We start from the raw sequence: 27,456 nt of genomic DNA, 5'->3' as shown, positions 1-27,456 counted from the left end.
AGCAACCTTCATGGGATCCCCGAGCTATCTGAGACTTTAAAAGCAGGGCATCAACATGAGAGATAGGGGAAAATACAGCAAAAGGGCTCATCAAATGCAGAGCATTACTCTTCTATTGAGAAAGAAAATCCTTCCATTGTGAATAGTCAGACTGTATTTCACAACTGCATATCTCTTAAAACCTTTCTTTTGCTCCATGTCACCTCAAAACCTCCCATCAACATAGCTAAACTCATCTTATGATTAAATCTAAGAATTGAAAGAAAACAACATCACCAAGTTACATACCATGGAGGGGCTGTGGGTCACATATTATCACCTATGGACTCTAAGGAAGAGAGGCAACCAGCCCATCTTCCTCAATTTTTTTTTCCCAGGGCTTTGGCATTCCTTCTAACACCAACTTTCAAGAAAGAATAGTTTACACTCACTGTCTTCCATTTTTTGTCTCTGGGTCACATTTTAACTCACTGAAAGTAGACTTCTGTCCTTACTACCACAGTGAAACTAGTCTGGTAAAGGTTAAAGTTCTCCTATATGCCATAGTCAATACACTCTCCATCTCACTGACAACTCTGTACATTCAGTACTGCTGGCTCCTGTTTTCCCCTCAAAAATGTCTGATGCTTTCCTTCCAGGATACCACTCTTAGCTTGACTATCTCTGATTATTTGTTCTGTTTCCTCTTGTTGGCTTCACTCTCCTCCCTCTGCTTCAGGTGCAGGTACTTCCTAGAGTTGTGTTTACCTCCTGCTATCTTCCTTCTCTGCTTCCTCTCCCTCAGAGACTTCATCTACTGCCTCAGCTGTAATTATCAAGAATAAACTGAAAAGCCCATCTCTCTCTCGAGCTACAGACCCACAAGAGTTACTAACAGCTTTCTGAATAGCTTCAATGGGACACCCAAGGGGGCAGCTTCAGTGCCACGTAATCCAAACTGATCTCACAGTCACCACCATTTGTCAACATTTCCTAGATTCCAGGGACAAGGCAGATCATGAATAAATAATGGCACCTGTGGCAAATTATAAGCATTTAAATTTATATAAAAAAATAATTAAAAACCTACATCAGCTGAACACAATATCCACAGTCATGATACACAATGATATTTTGGTTTTAAGTCTCTGCCATATAATCTCGTTTATGAGTGCAGTCATTCAATGAGGTAACCTGCTAATTCAACCTAAACTTATCACCTCTAGGCTAGGTTATTAAACCCTTTTCATTCTACTTCTGAAATAACTTTGAAATCTATCCGCTCCCTCCTCTCCTTCAGTGCTGCTTCCCTTGATTTAGACACTCACCATCTTCTGCTGAACTACAAGTCTCTGAAGCATTTTAAAAGTACAGGCCGCAAGTCTTTAGTTGGTAAAAACAACTTAATGTGCTGAAACCAGCATTTTGAAACAGAAAACTTCAGAATGCATTCCACACAATACAGGTAAATACTGTTGCATGACTCTCATTTCTTTACGTGTACATCCACATCTTTGTATTCTTCTCCATGTGGTCAAAACATTTGAAAGCAACCAAGCTAACAGATTTCTTTGTCTATCATCTTATCACCTCCAGTCCATCTACTTAACTACTTTCACAATTACATAGCCATGCCAGTCCTCCACTTCAGGTTTTTAATAGCTGTCCATTATTCTGGGGGCTTCCCTCGTGGCTCAGACGGTAAAGAATCTGCCTGCAATGCGGGACACCCAGGTTCGGTCCCTGGGTTGGGAAGATCCCCTGGAGAAGGGAACAGCAACCCACTCCAGTATTCTTGCCTGGAGAATCCCACGGACAGAGGAGCCTGGTGGACGACCATCCACGGGGTCGAAAAGAGTCGGACACGACTGAGTGACTAACACAGTAACAACGACATTATTCTGGAATACTGTCTACAGACTCTTCAGAGGGAAAGCAAAGTCCTTTGTGATCTCACCTTTATGTGTATCAGCTTCTGCCGACCCCCTTCAGGACAGCAGCCTGTGTTACGGCAGTCCAGTTTATGGGTGATTTCTCAACGGTGCCCATTTCACTCTGGTTTTGGCAGGACAAGAGAGTCCCTCTACCCAGAACGCAATCTCTCCACTTAACTGCATAAGTAATGTTAGTCACTGATCAACACTCACCCAACCTTACCGCATTTTTCTAAGATGTTTTCCTTGATGAATCCCATCTTCATTTCTAAAGATCTGACCATTCTCTTCTTTGTGCTACTCCTTGTACAGATCTCTATTACAGCACATTTATCATTACTCATCACACTCCTTTATCAATAACACCTACTCTGATTTAAGCTGTATCATATACATTAAATCATTTAATCCTCTCACAATCACCATACTAAATATTATCTTCATTTTAAAGATGGAGAACTTGAGGTCTAACAAGAGCAAATAATTTACTGGTGGAGTTAAAATTCAAATCTACCTCTGCCTAGCCTGAAAATCCCCCTTCCTGCCCTCCTCTGATCACAGAGGACTCTTGAGAAACCTGGCACAAGGACGAGGTACCCTCAGCACATAGCAAGTATTCAGCACAGGTTTGCTGAATAAATGGAAACAGATCGCAATAGTCTCAGTGAGGATCCCATTTGAATTTTGTAAAAACATCAGCTTGAAGTCTTTGTTATGATTAAGAGTTTTAAAATGAGCTGTTCAAATTCCACAAAATCAGTTTCGACAGGGGAGACCTGGCTTGTGCTGAATGCCATTTGTCAATACTTGACAAATGGAATATTTGTCAACTGGGGATACATTTCATCTTAGAACATTAGTCAGTAGTTGTGTACCCTGAAGAAACAACAGGCTATTTAGCCTAAGGTCTCTAGGCTCAGGAATATATATGTGGTGGCTCAAGTATTCTTAGGCTGTGTTTTAAGGAAGCTCTTAAAGTCACTGAGAGACTGGTAGAAAATTATGCAGGAAAAAAACAGGAAATTTTATACATGTGTTAATGTGCAAAAGGGGCTTCCCAGGTAGCTCAGTGGTAAAGAACCCACCTGCCAATGCAGGAGACGCAGGTTCAGTTCTTGGGTTGAGAAGATCAACCCAAGAGAAGGAAATGGCAACCCACTCCAGTATTCCTGCCTGGGAAATCTCATGGAAAGAGGAGTCTGGTGGGCTACAGTCCATGGGGTTGCAAAAAAGTCAGATACGACTTAAGTGACTAAACAACGAATGTTCAGAAACTCTTAAGTTTAGACCACTAACTTCCACATATCGAAACTGAGAATTTCCTAACCTTAGCTTTCGCAAAATAACATTCTTCTGATGCTTTGCTAAATGTTTCTGTGAAGATTTCTGAACATAAGAAAACTATCTTTAAGAAATTATTAAATGTAAAATGTAAGAAATCTCAGGTACAAATAACTAACTTAATGTCAATAACTTGCTTCTTAATGAGAAAGCACTGGTCGTAAGTGAACCTCACACAGAAAGAAAAGGAAAAGAACATTAAAAATTCTCCCTCATCCGCCTGCAATGTTGGAAACCTGGGTTTGATCCCTGGGTCGCAAGATCCCCTGGAGAAGGGAAAGGCTACCCACTCCAGTATTCTGGCCTGGAGAATTCCATGGACTGTATAGTACACGGGGTCACCAAGAGTCGGGCATGACTGAGCAAGCTTCACTTTCACACTTTTAAGGCTAATAAAGTTATTTTTAAAAAGAAAATTCTCCCTTAAGAGTAATACAAGGTTTTCATCATACTTACAACAATCCAGTTCATCTGATTTGTCACTGCAATCCAAATTATGATCACATTTCTTGTGTTTTCCAATGCACTGACCATTGGCACAGCGGAATTGATCAATTAAACAGAGTACTGTGGGGAAAAAAAAATGTAAATAGTTTTCTTAGTTTCATTATCGTGTAAAGTCTGGCAGAAGTCAAAGAAAGCTTTCCAGGCACACGTGAAAAACAAATCAGACATTTAGAGAAAACTTACAAATAATTTTCTGGGGATTTCAACTGAGAGATAGAAAAGAGAAGAAAAAGCAATCTAGCAGGAAACTTCCTATTGTGTCCTTTATATTAAATTCCATCTTTCACTAACAATTCTGTTAAGAATTAAAGAATTCTACATGCATTTTTAGACACTAAAAATTTCCAGAGAATATTTTTGTTGTGGTTGTTTTACATTCTGTTAAAAGTTAAGTAGATGAGAAGAAAACATGAAATTACTTTATGTTGCTAGTAAGTGTCACATGTGTTTGCTTAGTCATTCAGTCATGTCCAACTTTTTGCGACCCCATGGACTGTACCCCACCATGCTTCACTGTTCATGGAATTCCCCAGGCAAGAATACTGGATTGGGTAGCTATTCCCTTCTCCAGGGGATGGATCTTCCCGGCCCAGGGATCAAACCCAAGTCTCCTTCATTGGCGGGTTCTTTACCCACTGAGCTACCAGGGAAGCCCCATTCAGAGTTCACTGCAAATAAGGACCATTTTTACATACTGAAGGGTTAATCTTTTGGTGTCATTTCTCAACTGCAAAGCTTATTAAGGTGTATAAATCTTATACACATTAAGTGAATTAAGACAATTTAGAACATGCTACTGTGTTTAGAAATAATAAAGTCAAATACACTTGAGAAACCCCAAATCTACCACTAAATGAGCCAAAGCAAAACTGGGAATTTCAAACAACTTAATTGAAACAGGAAATCTGTAAGCAGGCCTAGGAATTGCAGATACCTTCACAGTTCTTCTCATCTGACTTATCCTGGCAGTTCGCATCTCCATTGCAACGCAGGGCACCATCGATACACTGTCCACTGGTGCACTGGAACTGGGACTCTGAGCACACAGGACAATTGAGTTCATCACTGTGGTCTTCACACTCAGTAAACCCATCACACCGCCAAGCCACAGGGATACAGTCAATTTCTCCCGTGAAACAAGTAAACTGCTGAGGAGAACATGTTGGGGGTTCTTCAAATGAATAGGGGGAGGGGAATGAAAAACACAAGCATAGTCACACAGAGGTACTGACATTTACACCTGAGTGAAGCCCATTTAATGATTAACATACACAAAACACTTTATAATAGATAAAATCTATAAATTATCTTACTGAATCAGAAAAGAGATATAATTTTTACACTACTTCACTGAGATTCACTAACTTATAAAAGTATAAGGCAGAAAGAAGTTTTCTTATATATTACAATATAAGTAGGAGTACTGAATTTGCAATGTTATAACCCAGGAATTACCATTATAATCATCCACCTTCAATTATTTTAAAGTTATCTTAGAATTTGTAAATTTTCCAGCCCTGAGGTTCTCAAAGAATGATCTACGAACCCCTGGGGGTTCCTGACCTGCGACCTCTTTCCAGGGAACTGACAGACACTATTTTACAATACTAACATATCACTCGCCTTTCTCACTACACTTGCACTGATGCCATGGAAGGTAAAATGCTTGGCACCTTAGCAGACTCGGGGCAAGGGCCCCAAACTGTACCAGCAGTCACCACATTCTACATAGTAATATACCATACGTACACATGGCAGTGGGGGTGGGGCAGTTTCATTCAAGAATGTTCTTGATGAATCAGTAAAAACTAGTAATTACATTAAAATCAATTCTCTGAGTACACATCTCCTCAATACTGTTTGACAAAATGGAAAGCATGCACAAAGCTCAGGCTGCATACCTCAGCATGAAGGTTCCCAAAGGGAAAAACATTCTGAGCTGTAAACACAACCCAAAACGTGACACCCTTTTAATGTGAAAGAACGAGTGGCATATAAACTATTGATATTTGCACTTGGGCATTTTGTGGGAAGTTTTTAAAAAATGAACCAATGAATTCAAACAAAAGCAAACCATAACGTACTTTTGTGGCAAATTATACAACACTGGAACTTTCTATCAGAAATTATAATTTTGGAAGACCTATATCCAACACTGTTAGCTTGATGGATTCCTAGTACTTAAATATTCTTACGATGAGATTGGTGGTAATGTTAATGTGATTGTTTTGATACTGTATAATGAAATGCATCAAAACCTGATGATCTGGGAATTTCTGAATGGAATTCTAGTATTTCCAAATGACCAAGATGCATAACGTTACAAAATAATGCATGGATAAAATACCCATTCCCAGTATAAAATAATTAATGGATTTCAATATAACAGATTATGAAAAAAGTGAACTGATATGTTTTCAAGTTCCACAATGCAACTAACCCTATAGAAAACTATCATATGTCAAGATTTGGTGTAGAATTCAATATGCATATACATAACTATTTGAAAAGGCTATTTAATTATAGCCCTCCATTTTCCAACCACGTATCTTTGAGGCCAAAATTCTTCATACAGTTCAATGAAGCTACATACTACATACAAGAGACTGAAAGCAGAAGTAGACAAGAGGATCCAATTCAACACTAAAAAGATTTTTAAAAATGTAAAAACAATGCTATATTTCTCACTAAAATTATTTTGTTTTAGAAAATACCATCAATTTTCTTAACAGTTTTAACTTGAGAACATGTAATGCTTTATTATTATTATTTTTAACAAATATTTTTAAAAGTTCTTGGTTTCAAATCCTACCACATAGATAAATATAATCTACACAAACAAAAGCTCTCCTCAAAAATTTTTTAAAATGTAAAAATATGGTAAGACCAGTTTGAAAACACATTCAGACTGGCAGAAGTACAAAATGAGATGATGGGGAGGTAACACAGGCTCAAGTGAAAACACATCTTGAGAAGGTCAAGCAGAGAAATTCAGATTGTGTATTTCTCATTTGCCTTCACTGAAAAATCTGAGCTTCCCAGGTGGCATTAGTGGTTAAGAACCTGTCTGCCAATGTAGGAGGCATAAGAGATGTAGTTCTGATCCCTGGGTCAGTAAGTTTCCCTGGAGAAGGGCATGGCAACCCACTCCAGTATTCTTGCCTGGAGAATCCAAGACAGAGGAACCTAGCAGGCTACACAGTTCATGGGGTCACAAAGAGTCAGACATGACTGAGGCGACTGGCATGCATGCATGCATGTAAAATCAACATTAAATCACAAGAAAAATCTTGTGTATAAATTCAAGATTTAATGAATCCATAATTCACTGCAGTTTCACTCTTAATAACAAAAACTGAAAACATTTAAAATGTCCCTGAACACAAGAAAAATAAAACTGTGGCTTATTTGTATTGATACAATGAAACACACCACACAGCAATAAAAAGAAAACCACAGACTCTGGCACTCCATTCACTATAAGGATGAATCTCAAAATATTACAGTAAGCAAGAGAATCCAGACATAGAGTACATACATCATGATTCCTTATGTAAAGTTCAAAAACAAGTAAAGCTAAACCATGGAGATGAAAATTACTCCAGGAAGAGAACTGGCTGCCAAGACACAGGGAACTATTCTTAATGACAATACTGTATATCTTGATCTGGGTAGGCTTCCCTGAAAGCTCAGTTGGTAGAGAATCCACCTGCAATGCAGGAGACCTTAGTTTGATTCCTGGTTCAGGAAGATCCACTGGAGAAGGGACAGGCTACCCCACCCCAGTATTCTGGCCTGGAGAATTCAATGGACTGTATAGTCCATGGAGTTGCAAAGAGTCAGAAACGATTGAGCGACTTTCACTTTCTTTCACTTGAAATGGGTGCTGATAACACCACTGTACACATCTGTTAAAGACTACTGACTATTCAGTTAAAACATACATTAAAAACAATCACTAAATATGAAAAAAAATACTGGTCTTTTAAAAGACACTTTCTAAATGAAAGGTGATATCACTGATTGAGTTTTATCTGTGTCTACATAAAAGCATATTTTTCTAAGATTTGCCTTATTGGAGCAATAATCTAGCATTCTGACATGGAAACACTTGCTTTTTTTTTTTAAATTATGGCCCTGGTGGCTCAGATAGTAAGGAATCTGCCAGCAATGCGGGAGACCCAGGTTCAATCCCTGGGTCAGGAAGATCCCCTGGAGAAGGGAATGGCTACCCACTCCAGTATTCTTGCCTGGGAAATCCCATGGACAGAGGAGCCTGGTGGGCTACGGTCCTTGTGGTCAGAAAGAGTGGGACACAACTCAGCAACTAACACACACTTTAAGCAACTAGATTCTGTTTTGGGGGCTTCCCTTATGGCTCAGCGGGTCAAGAATCTGCTTGCAATGTACCAGGGTTTGATCCCTGAATCAGGAATATCTTCTGGAGGAGGAAATGGCTACCCATCCCAGTATTCTTGCTTGAAAAAAATCTCATGGACAGGAGAGCTTGGCAGGCTACAATCCAAAGGGTCATAAAGAGTTGAACACAACAATTAAGCACATACAAAATACATGTAACAAGTTTACCATTTTAACCATTTTTAAATGTACAGATCAGTGCATTAAATATATTTACATCATTGTGTAATGCCTGCTATTGGGACAGATACTTTAAGAACCAGAGCTTAACCTTCCCTGTGCACAAAGCTGATCTCCCCAGCTAAAGTGCATTCCCTGTGTCAAAGATCTTTACATCTCCTGCGGTCCAGAGATCCTCATAGCCACTACTCAATACATGTTATTTTTTTTTTTAAACTTGCAAGTTAGAAGAATATTCTTATAATAACACCTTATCAATAATTTTTGCATTTTGAGTGTAAGCCCTCTCAATCTTTTTTTCACAGAGATTTATTTTTTATGTAGTTCTCATCACATAATAAAACACCATTTTAATATTTTTTTCCCACTTGAGCCAACTTTGGGCTACATTTTTACATCAGTTTATGATCATAATTTTTAACAGCTACATAAGCTCAGTTATTTTATTAAATCATTTTCCTATCATTAGAAATTGTTTTTAAATCCCCACCACTGTAGAAAACAGTCTTTTTCCTTTGGTTGAATTCACACAGAACTATCTCCAGCAGGAGAATTTCCGGATTAAGAGAACAAATATCACAATGCATTTGATGCTACCATGCTACGCTTTAACAAAGGGATACACCTCTGCTGTGGTCCCATGAGTAACTGAGCCAATCTCACTATAACATTACCACTACTCAGTAATATCTTAAAAAAAATTTTTTTCTTTTTTATTGGCTAGAAAAAGTAAGAGAAACAATAGGCAACGGCTGATAGATCTGAACAGAAGACTATTCTTTCCACTGAATACATTCGCAACAATGACACATAAACTGACAAAATTCAGTGGATAAAGATTACAGGAGGTGGAATTAATTCTTGTTACCCTTTGAGGGTGGAAAAACGACTTTATTATTAAGAAATACACTCATTTACAGTTACGAGTTTCCCCCCAAAAGGGCTCTTCTGCCTTAGGCCCAGGGTCAGCTTACACCTATCTCTTGTCATGGTGAATTCAATCTTAGAATACCCCAAAGCCTAGGATAGTGCAGATGTATGAAATACAAGGGGCCAATCAAGTAAGGAGAAAGCAATTTCACTGTCAAAGAATGCTAGACTAAGTTCTGGAACATGTGATTGGCATTACACTTTTAGAAGAAAATAACAACATATTTACCTCCACATAATAGCTCATCTTGAAGAAGAACCAAGTGCATGGGGCAAGAACACCTTGTGGTACCATCTCCCTTTACAAGACAGATATGTGAACAGCCACCATTATCCTGAGCACAAGGGTGCTGTCCTGCAAGCAAAGAGGAAAGAGAAGAGAATGAGAGAGAGAAAAAAGAAAGGGAAAAGAATAGCAAGGGAGGGAGGGAGGAAGAAAAGCCCAGCCAAAATCAATTATTTATGAGTTACCAAGAAAATCAAATGCAAAATTCCTTTGGACTTTATTTCCACTGAATATAATTACTCACACCATCTCTACACAATCTACAAGAAAACAAGGACAATTTAAGACACAAAATAATTATATGTAGCCACTGTCTTTACACATTTATATATAAAATATTTTAAAGTAAAGTAAGGTAATGGTATAGCTCATGTTAATTTTTGTGAATAAGAAAAGCTGATTATTCAAAGTAAAAAAATTGCTGGGGAGAACGCTGAAACCTGGATCTTATTCTCTTTAAAATATAAAAATTCTTCTAAAGATTTTTAACTCAGAAATTCTACCTTTTTGAGAGACATGATGATTTTGCTCAAAAAGTATATTCTAAGGAGGAATCTGCTAAAAATTAAGAGCTGTCAGAAGAAAAACCAAGTTCACATGAATTCAACCACTCAGAGACCATCAAAAATTATTTGCTTGGTCAACCGCAAAAGAACTTGCAATGTTACAAACGCTTGATTTCTTCCTATTTGGGTTAAATTAAATAAATACACTGTCAGGCACATTTCAAAGTTCGTCTCATAAGTTATATTTAATGAAATCATTGCTTTGACTTTTCTACTTAGCTCACGTCAAAAGCAACTTGACAGCTATCATCCCAGAATACCAACATCAAATGTGGCCACCCATTTATTATCTGACTCTTGTCAGTAACACGTCAGTCCTGCTTCAGCGTGTGTTGACGAGAGGGAGGGAGTCAGCTATGCACAAACGAGCAGATGTGTAATACGATATAGACGTCCCAAAGCAGACATCAGTCCTTGTATCAGAATGGACAACCTACACAGCAGTGTTTCTCAACCTTGTAATTCCAAGACACTCTTGATAAACAATCTCCTTTTCTTTAATGTTTTTAGAAATTTTGAAAAATAAAGTTTTTCTAAATATAAACCATATTTAAGTGTTGAACTATAAAAAAAGATACTCCCCCTGAAATTCTGAAAACATCCATAGATTTTCTGCCATAGAAAGCTCATGTATCAACTGAATACTTAGCCATTACATCACTTGTACCTTATTTCTATTAAATACTCAGCATGAATTACATGTTATAACATACAATGACAATTCTAACTATTAAATCTCAAATACCTCTAATTAACTTCTAAGTTCATGAACAGTGACAACACAAGAGAGACTTGAACAAGCTATGGTGTTCTCATTCCTGTTTCTTTCTTAAATATTCCAATTTGATTTGAAAGCATTGTGCTGAGAAGTTCAGGGGTGAATACTTCTCTCATTAGTCCTCCATTTTAACATCTGCATTCCTGATATAATTGTGTAAGATCTACAGTAGCGATGGCTGGGAGGGCACATCTGATGACAGATGTAACAGAATTATGTTAATAGAGTTAACAGTATTAATTACTATTAACTTAATTAATAATGTTGATTAATATAACTTGGTATATACATTGATATATATATTAATATAACTTGGTATATATATTAATATAACTTGGTAACTCAGAATTATGTTAACAGAGTTAACAGTATTAATTACTATTAATATTAACTTAATTAACAATCTTGATTAATATAATTTGGTATATATATTGATATATATATTAATATAACTTGGTATATATATTAATATAAATTGGTAACTCAGAATTATGTTAACAGAATTAACAGTATTAATTACTATTAATATTAACTTAATTAATAATGTTGATTAATATAACTTGGTATATATATTGATATATATATTAATATAACTTGGTATATATATTAATATAACTTGGTAACTCATAATAATTAACTTAAATTAATTAATGTTAATAATGTTGATACTAAACACTATAATAAAGATATATATAAATAATATATTTATATATACATAAATTATAATAATGTTGATACTAAAATATTAATACTAACTCTAATATTAATACTATAAAGAGTTAATAGTATTATATTAACACATATTAACTAAGCCAAGATGACTAGTCATTTTCAAGTTTTCAATAATTTATGGTCACTTTACTAAGCTGTGAATTAACAAACTTAACTAAAAGGGGAAAAAAAAACAAGCACTTATTAAGCATAGTCTTCTCTAAGTTTATACACTAATTTTTAGTTTGTTTTGTTTTTGCCAAAGAATAGGTTTATTTTCATGATAACTCTATTTATCATTATATAAATGTTAACTTCTTCTTCTGTTGAAACCATGAGGATGTCTGTGAAACAAAAGAAATATTAATACAGGTTTTACACCAGTATTCTTAAAACGCTGAAGGACAGAAAGAGAAAACATGAAGAGCAAGTCCTTGCTATTCCTGGGTGGGGAGATTGTTGAAAATGAGACACACCATTCCTTTCTCTAACTCTTGTTTTACAGGGAAAACATGTTTAAAATAAAAAAATTTCCAGGTGAGTCTAAGGTTTTAAAAACATGGAGACTTTTTAAAAATGGCAAAACTAGAAGTATATGAAAATCTTAAAATAGAAGACACACAACATCTTAACTTTTGTCACGTCTAATAACAAACATGAATCTTGTGACTAGCAATACACCATCGGCACTTACTATATTCCTGAAGATTCAGCTCCTTTACTGCGTGAATGTCGCTAAGCTGGGCAATTCGAGCCTGGACTTTGGTTCTACCCTCTCGACCTGTCATGTCAATTTTTTCAATCATTTGCTGCTGCTTATCGATCCAGTACAGCCAGTTTTCAAACACAGTCAGTCCCACAGGCTGTAGAATGTTGGTGTCTTCTAACACTATTCGGTTGGCCCCTTGGAAAGGAGAATGTTCAACAGAAATGATTCATGTGGTCAAGTCAAAAATTCAAGAGCTATTGACTGAAAACCCATTAGGATTCTAGAAGTACTGAGAAGGAAAATATGATAAGCTCTCTAGCAGAAAACTCAAAAATCTTTCTGAGATTAAAAGATATATACATACCAGATAACAGACTAGACATTTAAGTGCAATGAAGAGCAAATAAGTGTCAAATACACAGTAAATACTGGGTTCAGAGAAACGTAGAAAAGAACTTCAGAGTCATTTTCAAAAATTTTTAAACCAGTCTATTTTTTTCCAATTAAATCTTATGAGGATCTCTAATACATAAAACATACAAAACAGTGCTTCTCTATATGAAGTAGTGGTGGTGGGCAGAGCACTCTGTGTTGTTGGCCACCCACACCTGTTGAGCACGCTCAAGCCATCTGTGGAAAACAATAGTCTCACTCACTCAGCCACTCAGAACACTGGGAAAGACTCATACATTACCTGGTTTAAGCTTCGCCTCAAAATAAGTATTTCTAAAATACCCCAGACACAAAGCCATCCAGCTTCTGGAAAGGCAACCAACTCTGTTACTGAACTATGAGAAAGTTTTTTCACACCATATGTTGAAATCTGTGCCCCACTCGTCACCACCCCAACTGCTTCGCCCTCATTCAAATAGAAAACATATATCCATATATCTTCTTTGGAGAAATGTCTGTTTAGTTCTTTGGCCCATTTTTTGATTGCGTCATTTATTTTCCTGGAATTGAGCTGCAGGAGCTGCTTGTATATTTTTGAGATCAATCCTTTGTCTGTTACTTCATTTGCTATTATTTTCTCCCATTCTGAGGGCTGTCTTTTCACCTTGCTTATAGTTTCCTTCGTTGTGCAAAAGCTTTTAAGTTTAATTAGGTCCCATTTGTATATTTTTGCTTTTATTTCCAATATTCTGGGAGGTGGTTCATAGAGGATCCTGCTGTGATTTATGTTAGAGAGTGTTTTGCCTATGTTCTCTTAAGACATACAGATGGCTAACAAACACATGAAAAGATGCTCAACATCACTCATTATCAGAGAAATGCAAATCAAAACCACAACGAGGTACCATTGGATAGCAGGATGGCTGCTATCCAAAAGTCTACAAACAATAAATGCTGGAGAGGGTGTGGAGAAAAGGGAACCCTCTTACACTGTTGGTGGGAATGCAAACTAGTACAGCCACTATGGAGAACAGTGTGGAGATTCCTTAAAAAACTGGAAATAGAACTGCCATATGACCCAGCAATCCCACTGGAGCCCATTATACAGAGTGAAGTAAGCCAGAAAGATAAAGACCAATACAGTAAACTAATGCATATATATGGAATTTTTAAAAATGGTAACAATAATCCAATATGCAAAACAGAAAAAGAGACACAGATGTACAGAACAGACTTTTAGACTCTGTGGGAGAAGGCGAGGGTGGGATGTTCTGAGAGAACAGCATTGAAACAAGTATACTATCAAGGGTGAAACATTACCAGCCCAGGTTGGATGCATGAGACGGGTGCTCAGGGCTGGTGCACTGGGAAGACCCAGAGGGATGCAATGGGGAGTGAGGCGGGAGGGGGGATCGGGATGGGGAGCACATGTGAATCCATGGCTGATTCATGTCAATGTATGGCAAAAACCACTACAATATTGTAAAGGAATTAGCCTCCAACTAATAAAAATAAGTGAAAAAAAAAGAGAGAAAACATATATCCATTCGTTCCCTCTTCCTCCTAATCATCCTTCAAATATCTATAAAACTTTTCCCTGGTTCTTAGTTGACGAGTTCAGTCAAAGAAAGATACTAGCTTAATACTTTGGAAACATCAGGGGAAGTTCCAGGAAAGAGCCAAGCATAAAGCTAAGCTTAATAAATGGAGAAAGGTGGGGAGATACATATGAGAAGGCAGCAAGTCAACATTCCAATCCATGATGAGTTAAACACAAGTCTACTTACACTCCCTCCTAAAAATCTACTAAAATGATAGTAAACAATTAAGGCATAAGTAAGTATAAGGAAAAATAGGACATTAGAGTAGAAAAGCAATATAAAATTTACAAGCTGGATAAGAGACAAGCAACAGACCTAGATTAATCTCCTATGAACTTCCTTTCAAGTAGCTAGTAGAGGATGTGATCTCTCAGGAAAAGGAATGAACCAAACAAATAGAAACTAGCAAACAGCAGGTTCAGCACCAAGAAGACCAGCAAGTACATGTCCAGGATAAGAGTGAAAGGAGGCTGGCCTAGAGCAAGCCAATCCAGACTGACGGAAACAGAATGATAAAGAGGTATGACTCCAGTGAAACAGGAAAAAAAAAAAAGATGGATTGGTTGCTGAATCTGCATATATTGAAACAATATTTAAATTAGATAAGAATAATTTCAGAGAGGAAAAAAGCTGCAGAAAGAAGGTGATGGTTATATTTCCATATGCATAAATAACAAATAATTATGAACTTAAAAATTATGGTTTAATTTTTTTAAAAAAATCATGGTTTTTAAGTTGGATGGAATAGTTTTTTTAGCTGGGTGGATGACAGAAAAGTTCATATGGGTATTTTAGTGATATATCATTTAAGACAGCAAACCCTCATCTTCCATCAAAAAAAGTCAAGTTGTGATGTCTAAAATTTAAACATCAAGAAGCAGCTGTTTTAAATCAGTTATTTTAAAATGACTCTTGATTAAACCATCACAGATGCCTCTAAGAGTAGGAACTAACAGGAGGAAGGAGCAGAGCAGTAAACTTGGATTTTTTTTACAGGTCAAGTGGAACCACTTGATTTCCACATTTACATGTATTATTTTGATAAAAATTAAAATTAAATTTAAAACAGCAGCAGAAAGAATGATAAAAAAAAAAAAAAGATGAGTTGGTAGTAGTGTAAGGATGGTCTCAGCTGAACAACTGGAGAAAACGAGGCGAGGTCGACAGTGTTGCTAGAGGACCCGAGATCTACTCTAAGAGCAGTTAAAATACACCAGAACCAGCAATGAAAAGACATACTTACTCAGCAAACTAACGCGTATGCTCAATCTGCTCTAGTATAAAAGACTCCAAGCAGAAAGATAACCCATGACAAGAGTATAGGATTATCTGTGAATATATAAAAGGAAGGGGAGGAAAAAAAGAAGAAAACCCTACCAACATTAAATCAACCTTTTTCAGAAAACAGGAAAAAAGGAAATGTTTCTTATTAGGCCAAAGTAACTTTGATGGCAAAACTCCAACAAGTGCATTATATTGGTAAGAAAGGAAAACCATGGGGTAATCTTTCTCATGAAAACAGATGTAAACATCTTAAATAAAACATTACCAAATCAAATTCAGCAATATAAAAAAAGGATAATGTATCATGCCAAGTTTGATTTATTCCACCAAACTAACAAGAGTTCAGTTCAGTCACTCAGTTGTGTCCAACTCTTTGTGACCCCATGGACTGCAGCATGCCAGGCTTCCCTCTCCATCACCAACTCCCAGAGCTTGCTCAAACTCATGTCCATAGAGTCGGGGATGCTATCCAATCACCTCGTCCTCTGTCATTCCCTTCTCCTCCTGCCCTCAATCTTTCCCAGCATCAGGGTCTTTTCCAAAGAGTCAGCTCTTCACATCACGTGGCCAAAGTATTGGAGTTTCAGCTTCAGTCCTTCCAATGAACATTTAGGACTGATTTTCTTTAGGATGGACTGGTTGGATCTCCTTGCAGTCCAAGGGACTCTCTAGATAGAGTCTTCTCCAATACCACAGTTCAAAAGCATCAATTCTTCGGCACTCAGCTTTCTTTATAGCTCAACTCTCACATCTATACATGACTACTGGAAAAATCATAGCTTTGACCAGACGAATCTTTGTTGGCAAAGTAATGTCTCCGCTTTTTAGTAAGTTGTCTAGATTGGTCATAGCTTTTCTTCCAAGAAGTAAGCATGTTTCATGGCTGCAGTCACCACCTGCAGTGATTTTGGAGCCCAGAAAAATAGTCTGTCACTATTTCCGTTGTTTCCCCATCTATTTGCCATGAAGTGATGGGACCAGATGCCATGATCTTAGTTTTCTGAATGTTGAGCTTTAAGCCAACTTTTTCACTTTCCTCTTTCACTTTCATCAAGAGGCTCTTCAGTTTTTCTTCACTTTCTGGCATAAGGGGTGTCATCTCGATCTCTGAGGCTATTGATATTCCTCCTGGCAATCTTGATTCCAGCTTGTGGTTCATCCAGCCCATCATTTCACATGATGTACTCTACATATAAATTAATTAAACAGGGTCACAATATACAGTCTTGACATACTCCTTTCCCAATTTGGAACCAGTCTGTTGTTCCATGTCCAGTTCTAACTGTTGCCTCTTGACCTGCATACAGATTTCTCAAGTGACAGGTAAGGTGGTCTGGTATTCCCATCTCTTGAAGAATTTTCCAGTTTGTTGTGATTCACAGGTACAGGCTTTGGTGTAGTCAATAAAGCAGATGTTTTTCTGGAACTCTCTTGTTTTTTCTATGATCCAACAGACGATGGCAATTTGATCCCTGGTTCCTCTGCCAAGAACAGAACTTCCTTAATCTGATTTTTAAAAGTTACCTACAGAAAAACCTTAGCAAAAAGCTAGTAATGAAGTATTAGATGCTTTATCCTCAAATCATGGAAAGCAAATACAAAATTAAACAAAAATACCTAGGGACTCTATTATTTTGTTCAATATTGTACTGGGGCGGGGGGGGGCGGGGGGGGGGGAGTAGTCCCCAGTCAATGTAGTGAGGCAACAAGGAGAAAAGGACTGAAAAAGAAAAAAAACAACATTCCTCATTTGTAGACAAATGATTCCATAACACAGAAAATTCTATTAATAATTTAGCAAGGTAGTTGGGAACAAACTCAATGTACTAGTGTAGGAGAGGAAAAGAGAAACTGTATTTCTGTATTTCAGCCACAGCCAGAAAATGAAATATTAAATATTTAGAATACTCTTTATCACTAGCATTCAAAAGCATTAAATACCAAAGAATAACTCCAATGAAAGACAGGCAACCTTGACAGAGAAAATTACAAAACACTAAGGGAAATTAAAAGTTTTAAATACATGGAGATATATACCATGTTCATGGTTTAGAAGACTAATATTATAAAGATAACAATTTTTCCTAAAATGCTATAAACTTAAAGCAAGGTCACTCAGAATTCTACTAGGTTTTTTGTTTTTGGTGGAAACTCAGAGGCTGATTCTAAAATGTATATGGAAATGCAAAATGTCAACAACTGCCAAGATAATCTTTGGCAAGAAATATTAAGGTAATACTAATCAAGGTAAGAAATACTAAGGACATACACTACTAGACGAATCTGCTATAAATTAAGACAATATAAAGACAAGGTAACCAAGGGAACATTACGGTCCAGAAATAAACTCATACAAATATAGTCACTTTATTTACAACAAATGTAACAGGAAAGAAGAGTAGGGGAAGAATGGTCTTCTCAAAAGAGATGGTCCTGAATCAGTCACACAGAAAACAAAATTAAACCCCTGTCTCACATGGTACACAAGAATAAATTCCAAATGGATTAGAGATCTAAAATAAGACAAGTTAAACAAAAAAAATGTTAGGAAAAAACAAAAGAAAATATCTTTGTAACTAAGCAGTAGGCAAAGATTTCTTAAACATAACATAAAAGGCACAAATCATACAGGGAAAAATTAATAAGCTGTGCAACGCTAAAAATATAACTTATTTTCATCTAAAGACATCACTGGGAGAGTGAAAAGGTAAATCACAAGCAAAGATTTATATAAAACATATCTTTCTCTATAGAGGCAAGTATAAAGATGTACCAATAATCACTACAGATGACTTTTAAATGAAAAGATACACCACAGTCATAAATGAAAAGACTGAATTCTTTAACCACAACAATTCTCCCTGAATATGTATGTAATTTAATAATGCATTTAATACACTGAATAAAGAATTTCTAGAAATCAGTAATAGAAAAATGGATAAAAACTAAGAACTGCAATTCACAGAAGAAACATGAGTGACCAATAAATTAATTTCAATATCAAACAGAAAAATGTGTATTTTATTAATAATCAGATATACCTTTAAAATTATTGGATTGGTAAAAATTCAGAAGTCTAACAGTACCGAGAACTAAAGGAGAAATTCATATACTTCTAGAGATTTTAAACCGATACAATCACCCTGGAGAGCAGTGTGAACAGACATATTCAAGTTGAATATATACATACCACAATACATGGCAATCCCATTACTAGGTTAAGACTACTGCTTTTAATGGCAAAAAATTGGAAACAGCAGTTTAGACAGCAGAACAGAAATAGAGAAACTGTAGAATGATCATACAACGAAACCACTATTTAGCAAAATAACTAACATAGATTTGTGGATCAATAGGGATCATCTCAAAACTGATATATCTGAAAAAGGCAAGTGACAAAAGAATACATGAGACTATATTAAGCTTAAAAAGTAAAAAAGCTTAAATTTGTATCAGTATACACAGTAAAAAATACAGACACACAGAGCAAACCATGCACGGCAAAAAACACATCAAAAGTTGCCTCTTAAGAAAAAGGAAGGAAAACAGAATTGGGGACGGAGACACAAGAGTTTCAAATTCTCCCTATGTCTTTTTTCAAGAGAGGAGGAAAGGAGGTTCAAAAGCAAATATGGTCAAACACTAAGATTTGACTAAGTTGGATGGCAGAAATTCTGTACTTTCAATATGTTAGAACCATGTCATAATTAAGAGTGGAGAAATGAACAAAAAAAAAATATAGAAAAAAAAGAAAGCTAATTCATTAAAGCATCAATAATGATAGTGTTTTGGATTTTCTTTTTTATTTTCTAAGCTGTCTAAAGAACATGCATCTCCTCTATTAAAAAAATAATAATAATCCTAAATGAAGAAAAAAGAGAAAAGGAAAAGTAGGGGAAAAAAATCCACTGACATATTAGTAAGGGCTAAAACATGGATATAAGTAACTATTAAACAAATGAGATGGGATATAAGAGATACAGGTGATCAGTTAAAAGAAAGAATATACTATGCAAGGTGTGTGCATGACAGTTTGGAATCAAAGAAGACATAATGGAAGGGAGTCTTTTGAACCTGAAGAGAGAACTTGTTTAGTTTTTGAAAAATTACAAATACATTGAAATATATAAAACTTTAAATGATACAGAAATACTCTTAACACATTAGCATGCTAAACTTTTAAACCTTTCTCAAGATATATTTGCTTGCATATTTTTCAAGGAATACACAAACATATATGTTTACAATAGTATATATATATATTATATGTGTAATGTGTGTGTATATACACATGTATGTCTCTCTCTGTATAGGATATATTGCATTTTTGGAGGCACTCTGCCAGTGTATATAGTGTGTGTGCATATGCATATGTGTGTGTGTGTGTGTAATATAGTTTTAAATTTTATTTATTTTTTTTTCCATTTATTTTTATTAGTTGGAGGCTAATTACTTTACAATATTGTAGTGGTTTTTGCCATACACTGACATCAATCAGCCATGGATTTATATGTGTTCCCCATCCTGATCCCCACTCCCGCCTCCCTCTCTATCCCATCCCTCTGGGTCTTCCCAGTGCACCAGCCCTGAGCACCCGTCTCATGCATCCAACCTGGGCTGGTGATGTTTCACCCATGATAGTACACTTGTTTCAATGCTGTTCTCTCTGAACATCCCACCCTCGCCTTCTCCCACAGAGTCTAAAAGTCTGTTCTGTACATCTGTGTCTCTTTTTCTGTTTTGTATTTAGGGTTATCGTTACCATCTTCTTAAATTCCATATATATGTGTTAGTATATTGTATTGGTCTTTATCTTTCTGGATTACTTCACTCTGTATAATGGGCTTCAGTTTCATCCATCTCATTAGAACTGATTCAAATGAATTCTTTTTAATGGCTGAGTAATATTCCATGGTGTATATGCACCACAGCTTCCTCATCCATTCGTCTGCTGATAGGCATCTAGGTTGCTTCCATGTCCTGGCTATTATAAATAGTACTGCGATGAACATTGGGGTGCACGTGTCTCTTTCAGATCTGGTTTCCTCGGTGTGTATGCCCAGGAGTGGAATTGCTGGGTCACATGGCAGTTCTAGTTCCAGTTTTTTAAGGAATCTCCACACTCTTCTCCATAGTGGCTGTACTAGTTTGCATTCCCACCAACAGTGTAAGAGGGTTCCCTTTTCTCCACACCCTCTCTAGCATTTATTGTTTGTAGACTTTTGGATAGCAGCCATCCTGACTGGCGTGTAATGGTACCACATTGAGGTTCTGACTTGCATTTCTCTGATAATGAGTGATGTTGAGCATCTTTTCATGTGTTTGTTAGCCATCTGTATGTCTTCTTTGGAGAAATGTCTGTTTAGATCTTTGGCCCATTTTTTGATTGGGTCATTTATTTTTCTGGAATTGAGCTGAAGGAGTTGCTTGTATATTTTTGAGATTAATCCTTTGTTTCTTCATTTGCTATTATTTTCTCCCATTCTGAAGGCTGTCTTTTCACCTTGTTTATAGTTTCCTTTGTTGTGCAAAAGCTTTTAAGTTTCATTAGGTCCCATTTGTTTATTTTTGCTTTTATTTCCATTATTCTGGGAGGTGGGTCATAGAGGATCTTGCTGTGATTTATGTCAGAGAGTGTTTTGCCTATGTTTAATAAAACTGTGTTTAAATAAAACTAAATCTTAATAACATTACACAACTTAATTTTAAAAAATCATCCTTCTATGTCACTACACACCTCATCTATTGAATAATATTTCACACGCTTAATATACTCAGGTGTATTTTTTTTGTACATATTACAAAGAATGCTCAGCAAATACATCAGTTGTCTGTAAGACAGCTCTCTGAAATGGAAATTCACCAGCACATTTCCCTCTGAAAAGGTTCTACCAATTTCACTTCACAAAAGTATATGAGAGCATGCCACTTGTTACCTTTCTGGCCAATGCTAGGAATAATCAACTTTATATTTTATGGCTCTCATATAATGTATTATTTTCATTTCATTTCCTTGATCACCATTAAGGCCACACAGAGTATTTGGACTTCAGAAACTGGTGGTATGGGAATAACTGTGATTGTAAACAGAGGATCACAGAGAAATGAAAAAGTACATTTGAAGATCAACAAATTATTTAATTTCATGTAAAACACACAGGAATGTTGAGATCATTTGCATTTATGATGAGTTTGTGAAAGACAAATACCAACTTAAGCATTCAACCAGACTTTTTTCTTTGGGTTATGAGACTACCCTGGAGGGTTTCTCAGTGTGGCAGTGACATGATTAGAAACCATGCTTTGGAAAATTAATTTAGGAACAGTGTGTAAACTTCCAGGGAGGAAAAATCAACAGGGAGGAGACTAATCATAGGCTAGAATTCAGGCCAGAGATGATGAGAAGTAAAGCAGAGTGGAAGAATTAGAAAAAGAGAAGAGGTGCATTAGAAACATACTATTTACAGAGTCCAAATCAAGAAAATTGGCAAGTTTTTAGATAACAGATGGAAAAATCATGTTAATGGTTAAAGAAAAAGTGCTTCCCAATCTACTTGCTGCTGACTACTCTTAGTGAATAAAACTGTAAAGAAATGTGTACAATACAACAGAAGGAAAATACAAATGCTATCAGTGAATCATCTCAATTATTGAAACATAAATAATATTTCTTGGGTACCTGAGAGATCACTGCTTTCAATTCGCCGGAGATCTGAATCAGCCCAGAAGAGTTTGCCTAATCTGCTATCAAGAGCTAAAGCAATTGGTTTACTTAAACCACTGAAAAAGAGGACTTCCCGTTCTGTTCCATCTAAAGCAGCTCGTTCAATTTTGGGAGACCTTTCCTGAAGATTGGTAAAATACATATACCTGAAAAGAAAGGAGGAAACTCTTAAGTTTACTAAAGTAAGAAACCACACAAAATGAGAATATTTCTGTTAAGACAAAAGGAAGTAGAATAGTACTAAGTGTAATTTTTTAAGGTTTTAGAGTATATTTTAAAGATCATGGAATACATTTCTTAATTTCAAAAACAGTAACAAAGGTTACACAGAAGTTCTTAGGGAGTTAACTTCCAGGAATTAATAAAACAAAATGTTAGACACAGGCACACTTATGCTTTCGGAATAATATGATAAATAAAAGATAATAGCAGTAATCAGATTTGGACACAAACTTTTAAATTTCTAGTCCATTTCATAACTGAAAATAAAGTCATATGTGAATTATTTCTCATATTTAACTTCTTCAGTTCATCTCTTTCCTGTAGCTCTTCTGAAGTAAGCTACTTTCCTTGCTGAATTCCTTATTATTCATTCATATTAAATTAAGTATTATTAATTGAATGCAAAGCTCTGTATTAAAGACATACTAGTTCTTACCATAAAGGAACCTAAAGCCGAGAAAATATAAGTCTGAAAATAATCAAGTATAAGGTAAACTGGGAAGGACTAAAGAGGCACAGATATAGACTAGTGGGCGTTTAAGAGAGGAGGACGTCACATTTGGGGGAGGGTGGCACAGGGGAGATCAAGGGGAAATTAGTGGAGGACAACATAGTTCCAACGGTTCTGGAGGTATGAGTAGAAATGACAGATAAAGCAGTAGTGACTAAGGAAGGACATTCTAGGCAGAAAAACAGAGAAAGCAAGACTATAAACGGGATAAACAGGAAAGCTGATGAGGGTTTCAGATTTCCTGCTGGTAACATACCCTTTTTCTGGGTTTACCACAATGGCTCGAGGTCTGTCTTGCTCGCCCTTTAACACCACTCCAATTGATCTCCCATCTAATCTCGTTACATTAATGACATTGGTGGCCTCACAAGTCCAATAGATGTAGCGGCTATAAATATCAATGCTGAGGTCATAGGGCTGGATTTCTAGGTTCTGATTCGGAACTGAGCTCACAACCACAGTAAAGCCCTAAGGAGAGAAAAAGAAACATACACAGAACATGAGACTCCAAGCCAGACAGCCCTGGGATTACTCACAATACTTACTCGTATGTGGTCACACACCTGAGTGGAACTCCCAAGTCTCAAGGGACATTTCTTAGAGAACATTTCCAATGTTTCCTTGGTTATTATGACATAAAGCAGAAGAGAGACAGAGGCTGTTTTAGTTGCTCTGAGAACATGAGAGGGCATTGATCAGAGATGGGAGTGAGAAGGTGGCAGCTGCTTCCTATAAACTAGAGACAGCTGTGGCTAGAAGGACACTCTAGAAATAGCTCTAAAGCAGTGGTGCTCAACCAGGAGTAATTCTGCATTTGCAAGTGCCCCTGGAGAAGGAAATGGCAACCCACTCCAGTATTCCTGTCTGGAGAATCCCATAGACAGAGGAGCCTGGCAGGCTATAGTCCAATCTACGGGGTTCCAAGAGTCGGACACGACTTTTCAACGAAACCACCACCTACCAGGGACACCGGTCAATGTCTGGAGACATTTTTGACTGTGACATGTAAGGGAGTATAACTGGCTTTAAAGGGGCAGAGGCCAGTGCACGCGTGCTAGTCACTCATGTCCAACTCTTTGCAATCCTTTGGACTGTAGCCTGCCAGGATCCTCAGCCCATGGGATTTTTCAGGCAAGAATACTAGAATGGGTTGCCATTTCCTTCACCAGGGGATCTACCCGACCCAGGGATGGAATCCGTGTCTCCTGCATTGCGGGCGGATTCTTCACCTGCTGAACTGTCGGGGAAGCCTTGCTAAACATTCTTTAGCCTTGCTAAAATATGATGTAAAGGTCAGACCTATCCCACACAGAATTATCCAGCCAAAAATGTCAATAGTGCAGAAGTTGAGAATCTCTGTTCTAGAGACAACAGTGGTTAGTCAGGACCACAAACCACATCTATCAGTCATGTCCTCTAATCCTCAAATCTAACCTCTCAAAACAATTATAAAAAAAAAAAACACCCTAGCAAAAACAGGCATTGTTCATCTGTTTTATCTGAATGAATGGTATTTTATTTACTCAGCATCTCCAAGGTAACACTCCTTAATGAGGCTGTCTCATTTATTTGCTACGTCCTTGGCTATATAACAACAGTTACAATCTCTATCAACTAGTTATCAGCCAATCAGTCCTGGCCTACACAGTGTAAAGTGCATCTGTAATACACAGCTATAACTATACCTTAAATGATCTCTCAGCAGACCTAAATACATTATCTCCTTGCTTATTTTTGTCATATAAGATATAAAAAAAAATTAGCAATCTAATTTTCATACATTAAAAATCTAACTTAATATTAGTGCTACAAGGAAGATGACAAATAATTATTTACAGTGATCCTGGTATAATACTGCTTGGACACAGAAAGAAAGCAAAGAATTATGGACAGTGGTGTGTGACTCATGATTAGAATGTAAGCACAGAGAAGATGTGTTGATAATATTTTCATTGCTATGCCACAGACACCAAGTAATATTTACAAACAAAAACAAAACCAAAAACCATTAGATTAATAACAACATATCTTAGATGCTTTTAATTTTACTGAGATTGTGTTTTATGTTTCCCATTCTCTGAAACTTTTAAATAATAGTTACCAGTAAAAGAACTATTATTTATAGAGTACCTACTGTGTAATAGGTAATGGGCTATGTGCTTTACATTCCTTTCACCTAAAAATTCATAAGAATCCTAGTGAGTGACAGAGCTGAGATTAGAACCAAGAGTCTATTTGCTTTCAAAGTTTCCAACACTCCATGTAAAGACGAAACAAAAAATAAAATGGAATATAAATGGATATGGGTGGCGCTGACAAAGTCATTCTAACATATGAGCAGAAGTTATTTTAATACAATACAATCTTCATTTCAATAGCATTAGCAAACAACTGTTTACTCAAAGATCATTTAGGAGAGAAAAAAAGCTGCCAGGTTCAGAATTCCAGTTTTACACACACACACACACTCTGCCAGGTTCAGAATTCCAGTTTTACACACACACACACACACACACAAGCAGAGTCATGACATAAGTAAAATAGGATGGTTGGTTGGTCCAATAACTACACAGAAGAACTGGATTTTGAACTGAATCCTGGATTACCTGGCTACCATCTTCTTGTGCTTTTCGGATCATGTTTTGTCGTGAGTCAATCCAATAGAGTTGCTTGTCCAGGGGGTCATAGTCAATGGCCCGGACATTCCGAAGGCTGTGGATAGGAAGGATGATGTCAGGGCTCTGCTGTTCATCAATCACCATGCGGTTGATGGCACTCTTCTGACTGAAGAGTAGGAAAGTAGTTGGAGCTTAAAGAAAGAAAAAAGCAAATATGAAACAGTTATCCTAAGTCTCGGATCACTGAAAGATTTGATCGGCCTGTTGTCTGTATCTCACAAAAAACAGACATGTATGTTGAGACACATATGAGACAAAGCCCTTTGGAATGCCTCCAGAACTCTTAAAGGAAACACTGATCACACTCTGGTTACTAAACCAGTTATGAATTTACGCCATGACACAACCAACTAGCCAGTTTTTCTCTGTCTTGTCCACAGTGGCATCATCACAGGACACCTATTTCAATGAAGCATTTGACAAACAAAATTCCCCTGTCTACCAAGTAAATAATCCAAACTCATCCATCACCTATTTTTGTGGGTGAAAGGAAGTCTGGGTCTCCATAGGTCAGAAAAGAGACTTCAAGATTGGTGTTAGTCTCAGTTCTCACATGATTTAGTCACTTGATATTAACTACAACCTTCAACCTCCTTGGGTCAAAATTTACTCAACTAGAAGGTTATAGTTATGCTATCCTGCTCACTGAGTTGCTACAAGAATTTTATAACATAAGTAAAAATAAAAGGTATTATGTCAATTGTACAATGTTGTTTAGTCACGAAGTTATGCCTCTTTTACAACCTCAAGGACTGTAGCCCGCCAGGTTCCTCCCATGGGATTCTCCAGGCAAGAATACTGGAGTGGGTTGCAATTTCCTTCTCCAGAGGATCTTCCTGATCCAGGGATTGGACCCACATTTCCTGCATTGGAAGTAGGATTCTTTACTATTGAGCCACCAGGGAAGCCCCAACTGTACAATACCTGAACAAAAAAACTATAAGGCATTATATAAATGTCAAGTAAAAATAGCTATTGTTTCTTATTATCAGTAGAGGCAATAATAAATGTGGTGTTAGTAGGAATGAAACAAACCCTCATGGGTCATAGATATAGGCTTTGTTTTACATTGTGGGGATGTAATGGTTGCAAGGAGAGGGAACCATTAAAAAAAAAAAGTCACACACTAAGTTGATGCCTGATGCCTATGAAAACAGGGGAATGCAGCCGAGACATTTCCCTGTCCCAGGGACTAGGCCTCTGATTACTATGCAGTCATCTTTAATGGAGGAGAGTATCTAGAAAAGAACACCATCTGACAAAGCTACCAAAAACTTCAAAGTCTAACAGTCTTTTTTAAAATCTTCATTAAAATAAATGGAAAAAAATCCCCAAATTATACTCTCTTCTCTTGTTGCTCAGTCATTACCTAAATCCAGCAGAATTTTGTCCTTATTAGTGATATAAACATAAATGGCCAAAAGAGAACTCCTTGCTTTATCTCTCCCTAAACCCCATTCTTCACAGTGCCCTTACTTGTGGTTCCCAGGTTGATGTTACACCTACACCCAAATGTACATCAGCTTAAATCTTGAAGAAATCATGGCTTCTCACAAAGAAACTTGGTATTCACAACCCTGAAATTCTGCTTTAAGCTCCCCACTGGCTGAAAGTCCATACCTAGCTTGGAAGATTTAGAAAATATTTCAATGACTCCACTGAACTCTCCATTGTGTAGACTCCACAGCACACTGATTTAACAG

The 27,456-nt window shown here is 36.7% G+C and overlaps 1 protein-coding gene across 2 annotated transcripts in view; it reads right to left on the bottom strand.

The window, feature by feature from the left end:
• LRP6 (LDL receptor related protein 6) overlaps positions 1-27,456 on the bottom strand; it is a 165,354-nt gene that overhangs the window by 12,892 nt on the left and 125,006 nt on the right. Inside the window, exons 13-19 of one of the 2 annotated variants that reach the window (XM_065941188.1) lie at positions 25,682-25,884; positions 23,332-23,543; positions 22,298-22,488; positions 12,326-12,535; positions 9,520-9,645; positions 4,696-4,797; positions 3,711-3,821 (exon numbers count right to left, since the gene is read on the bottom strand). In XM_065941188.1, coding sequence (XP_065797260.1) covers positions 3,711-3,821; positions 4,696-4,797; positions 9,520-9,645; positions 12,326-12,535; positions 22,298-22,488; positions 23,332-23,543; positions 25,682-25,884 — 1,155 coding nt within the window. Of the gene's footprint in view, positions 1-3,710; positions 3,822-4,695; positions 4,933-9,519; positions 9,646-12,325; positions 12,536-22,297; positions 22,489-23,331; positions 23,544-25,681; positions 25,885-27,456 lie in introns of both variants that reach the window. The other variant, XM_065941181.1, reaches the window with a different exon arrangement.

Source organism: Muntiacus reevesi, chromosome 1, assembly GCF_963930625.1.
Source record: "Muntiacus reevesi chromosome 1, mMunRee1.1, whole genome shotgun sequence".
Classification (NCBI taxonomy): Eukaryota; Metazoa; Chordata; class Mammalia; order Artiodactyla; family Cervidae; genus Muntiacus; species Muntiacus reevesi.
This window is presented reverse-complemented; position numbering and strand designations above follow the sequence as displayed.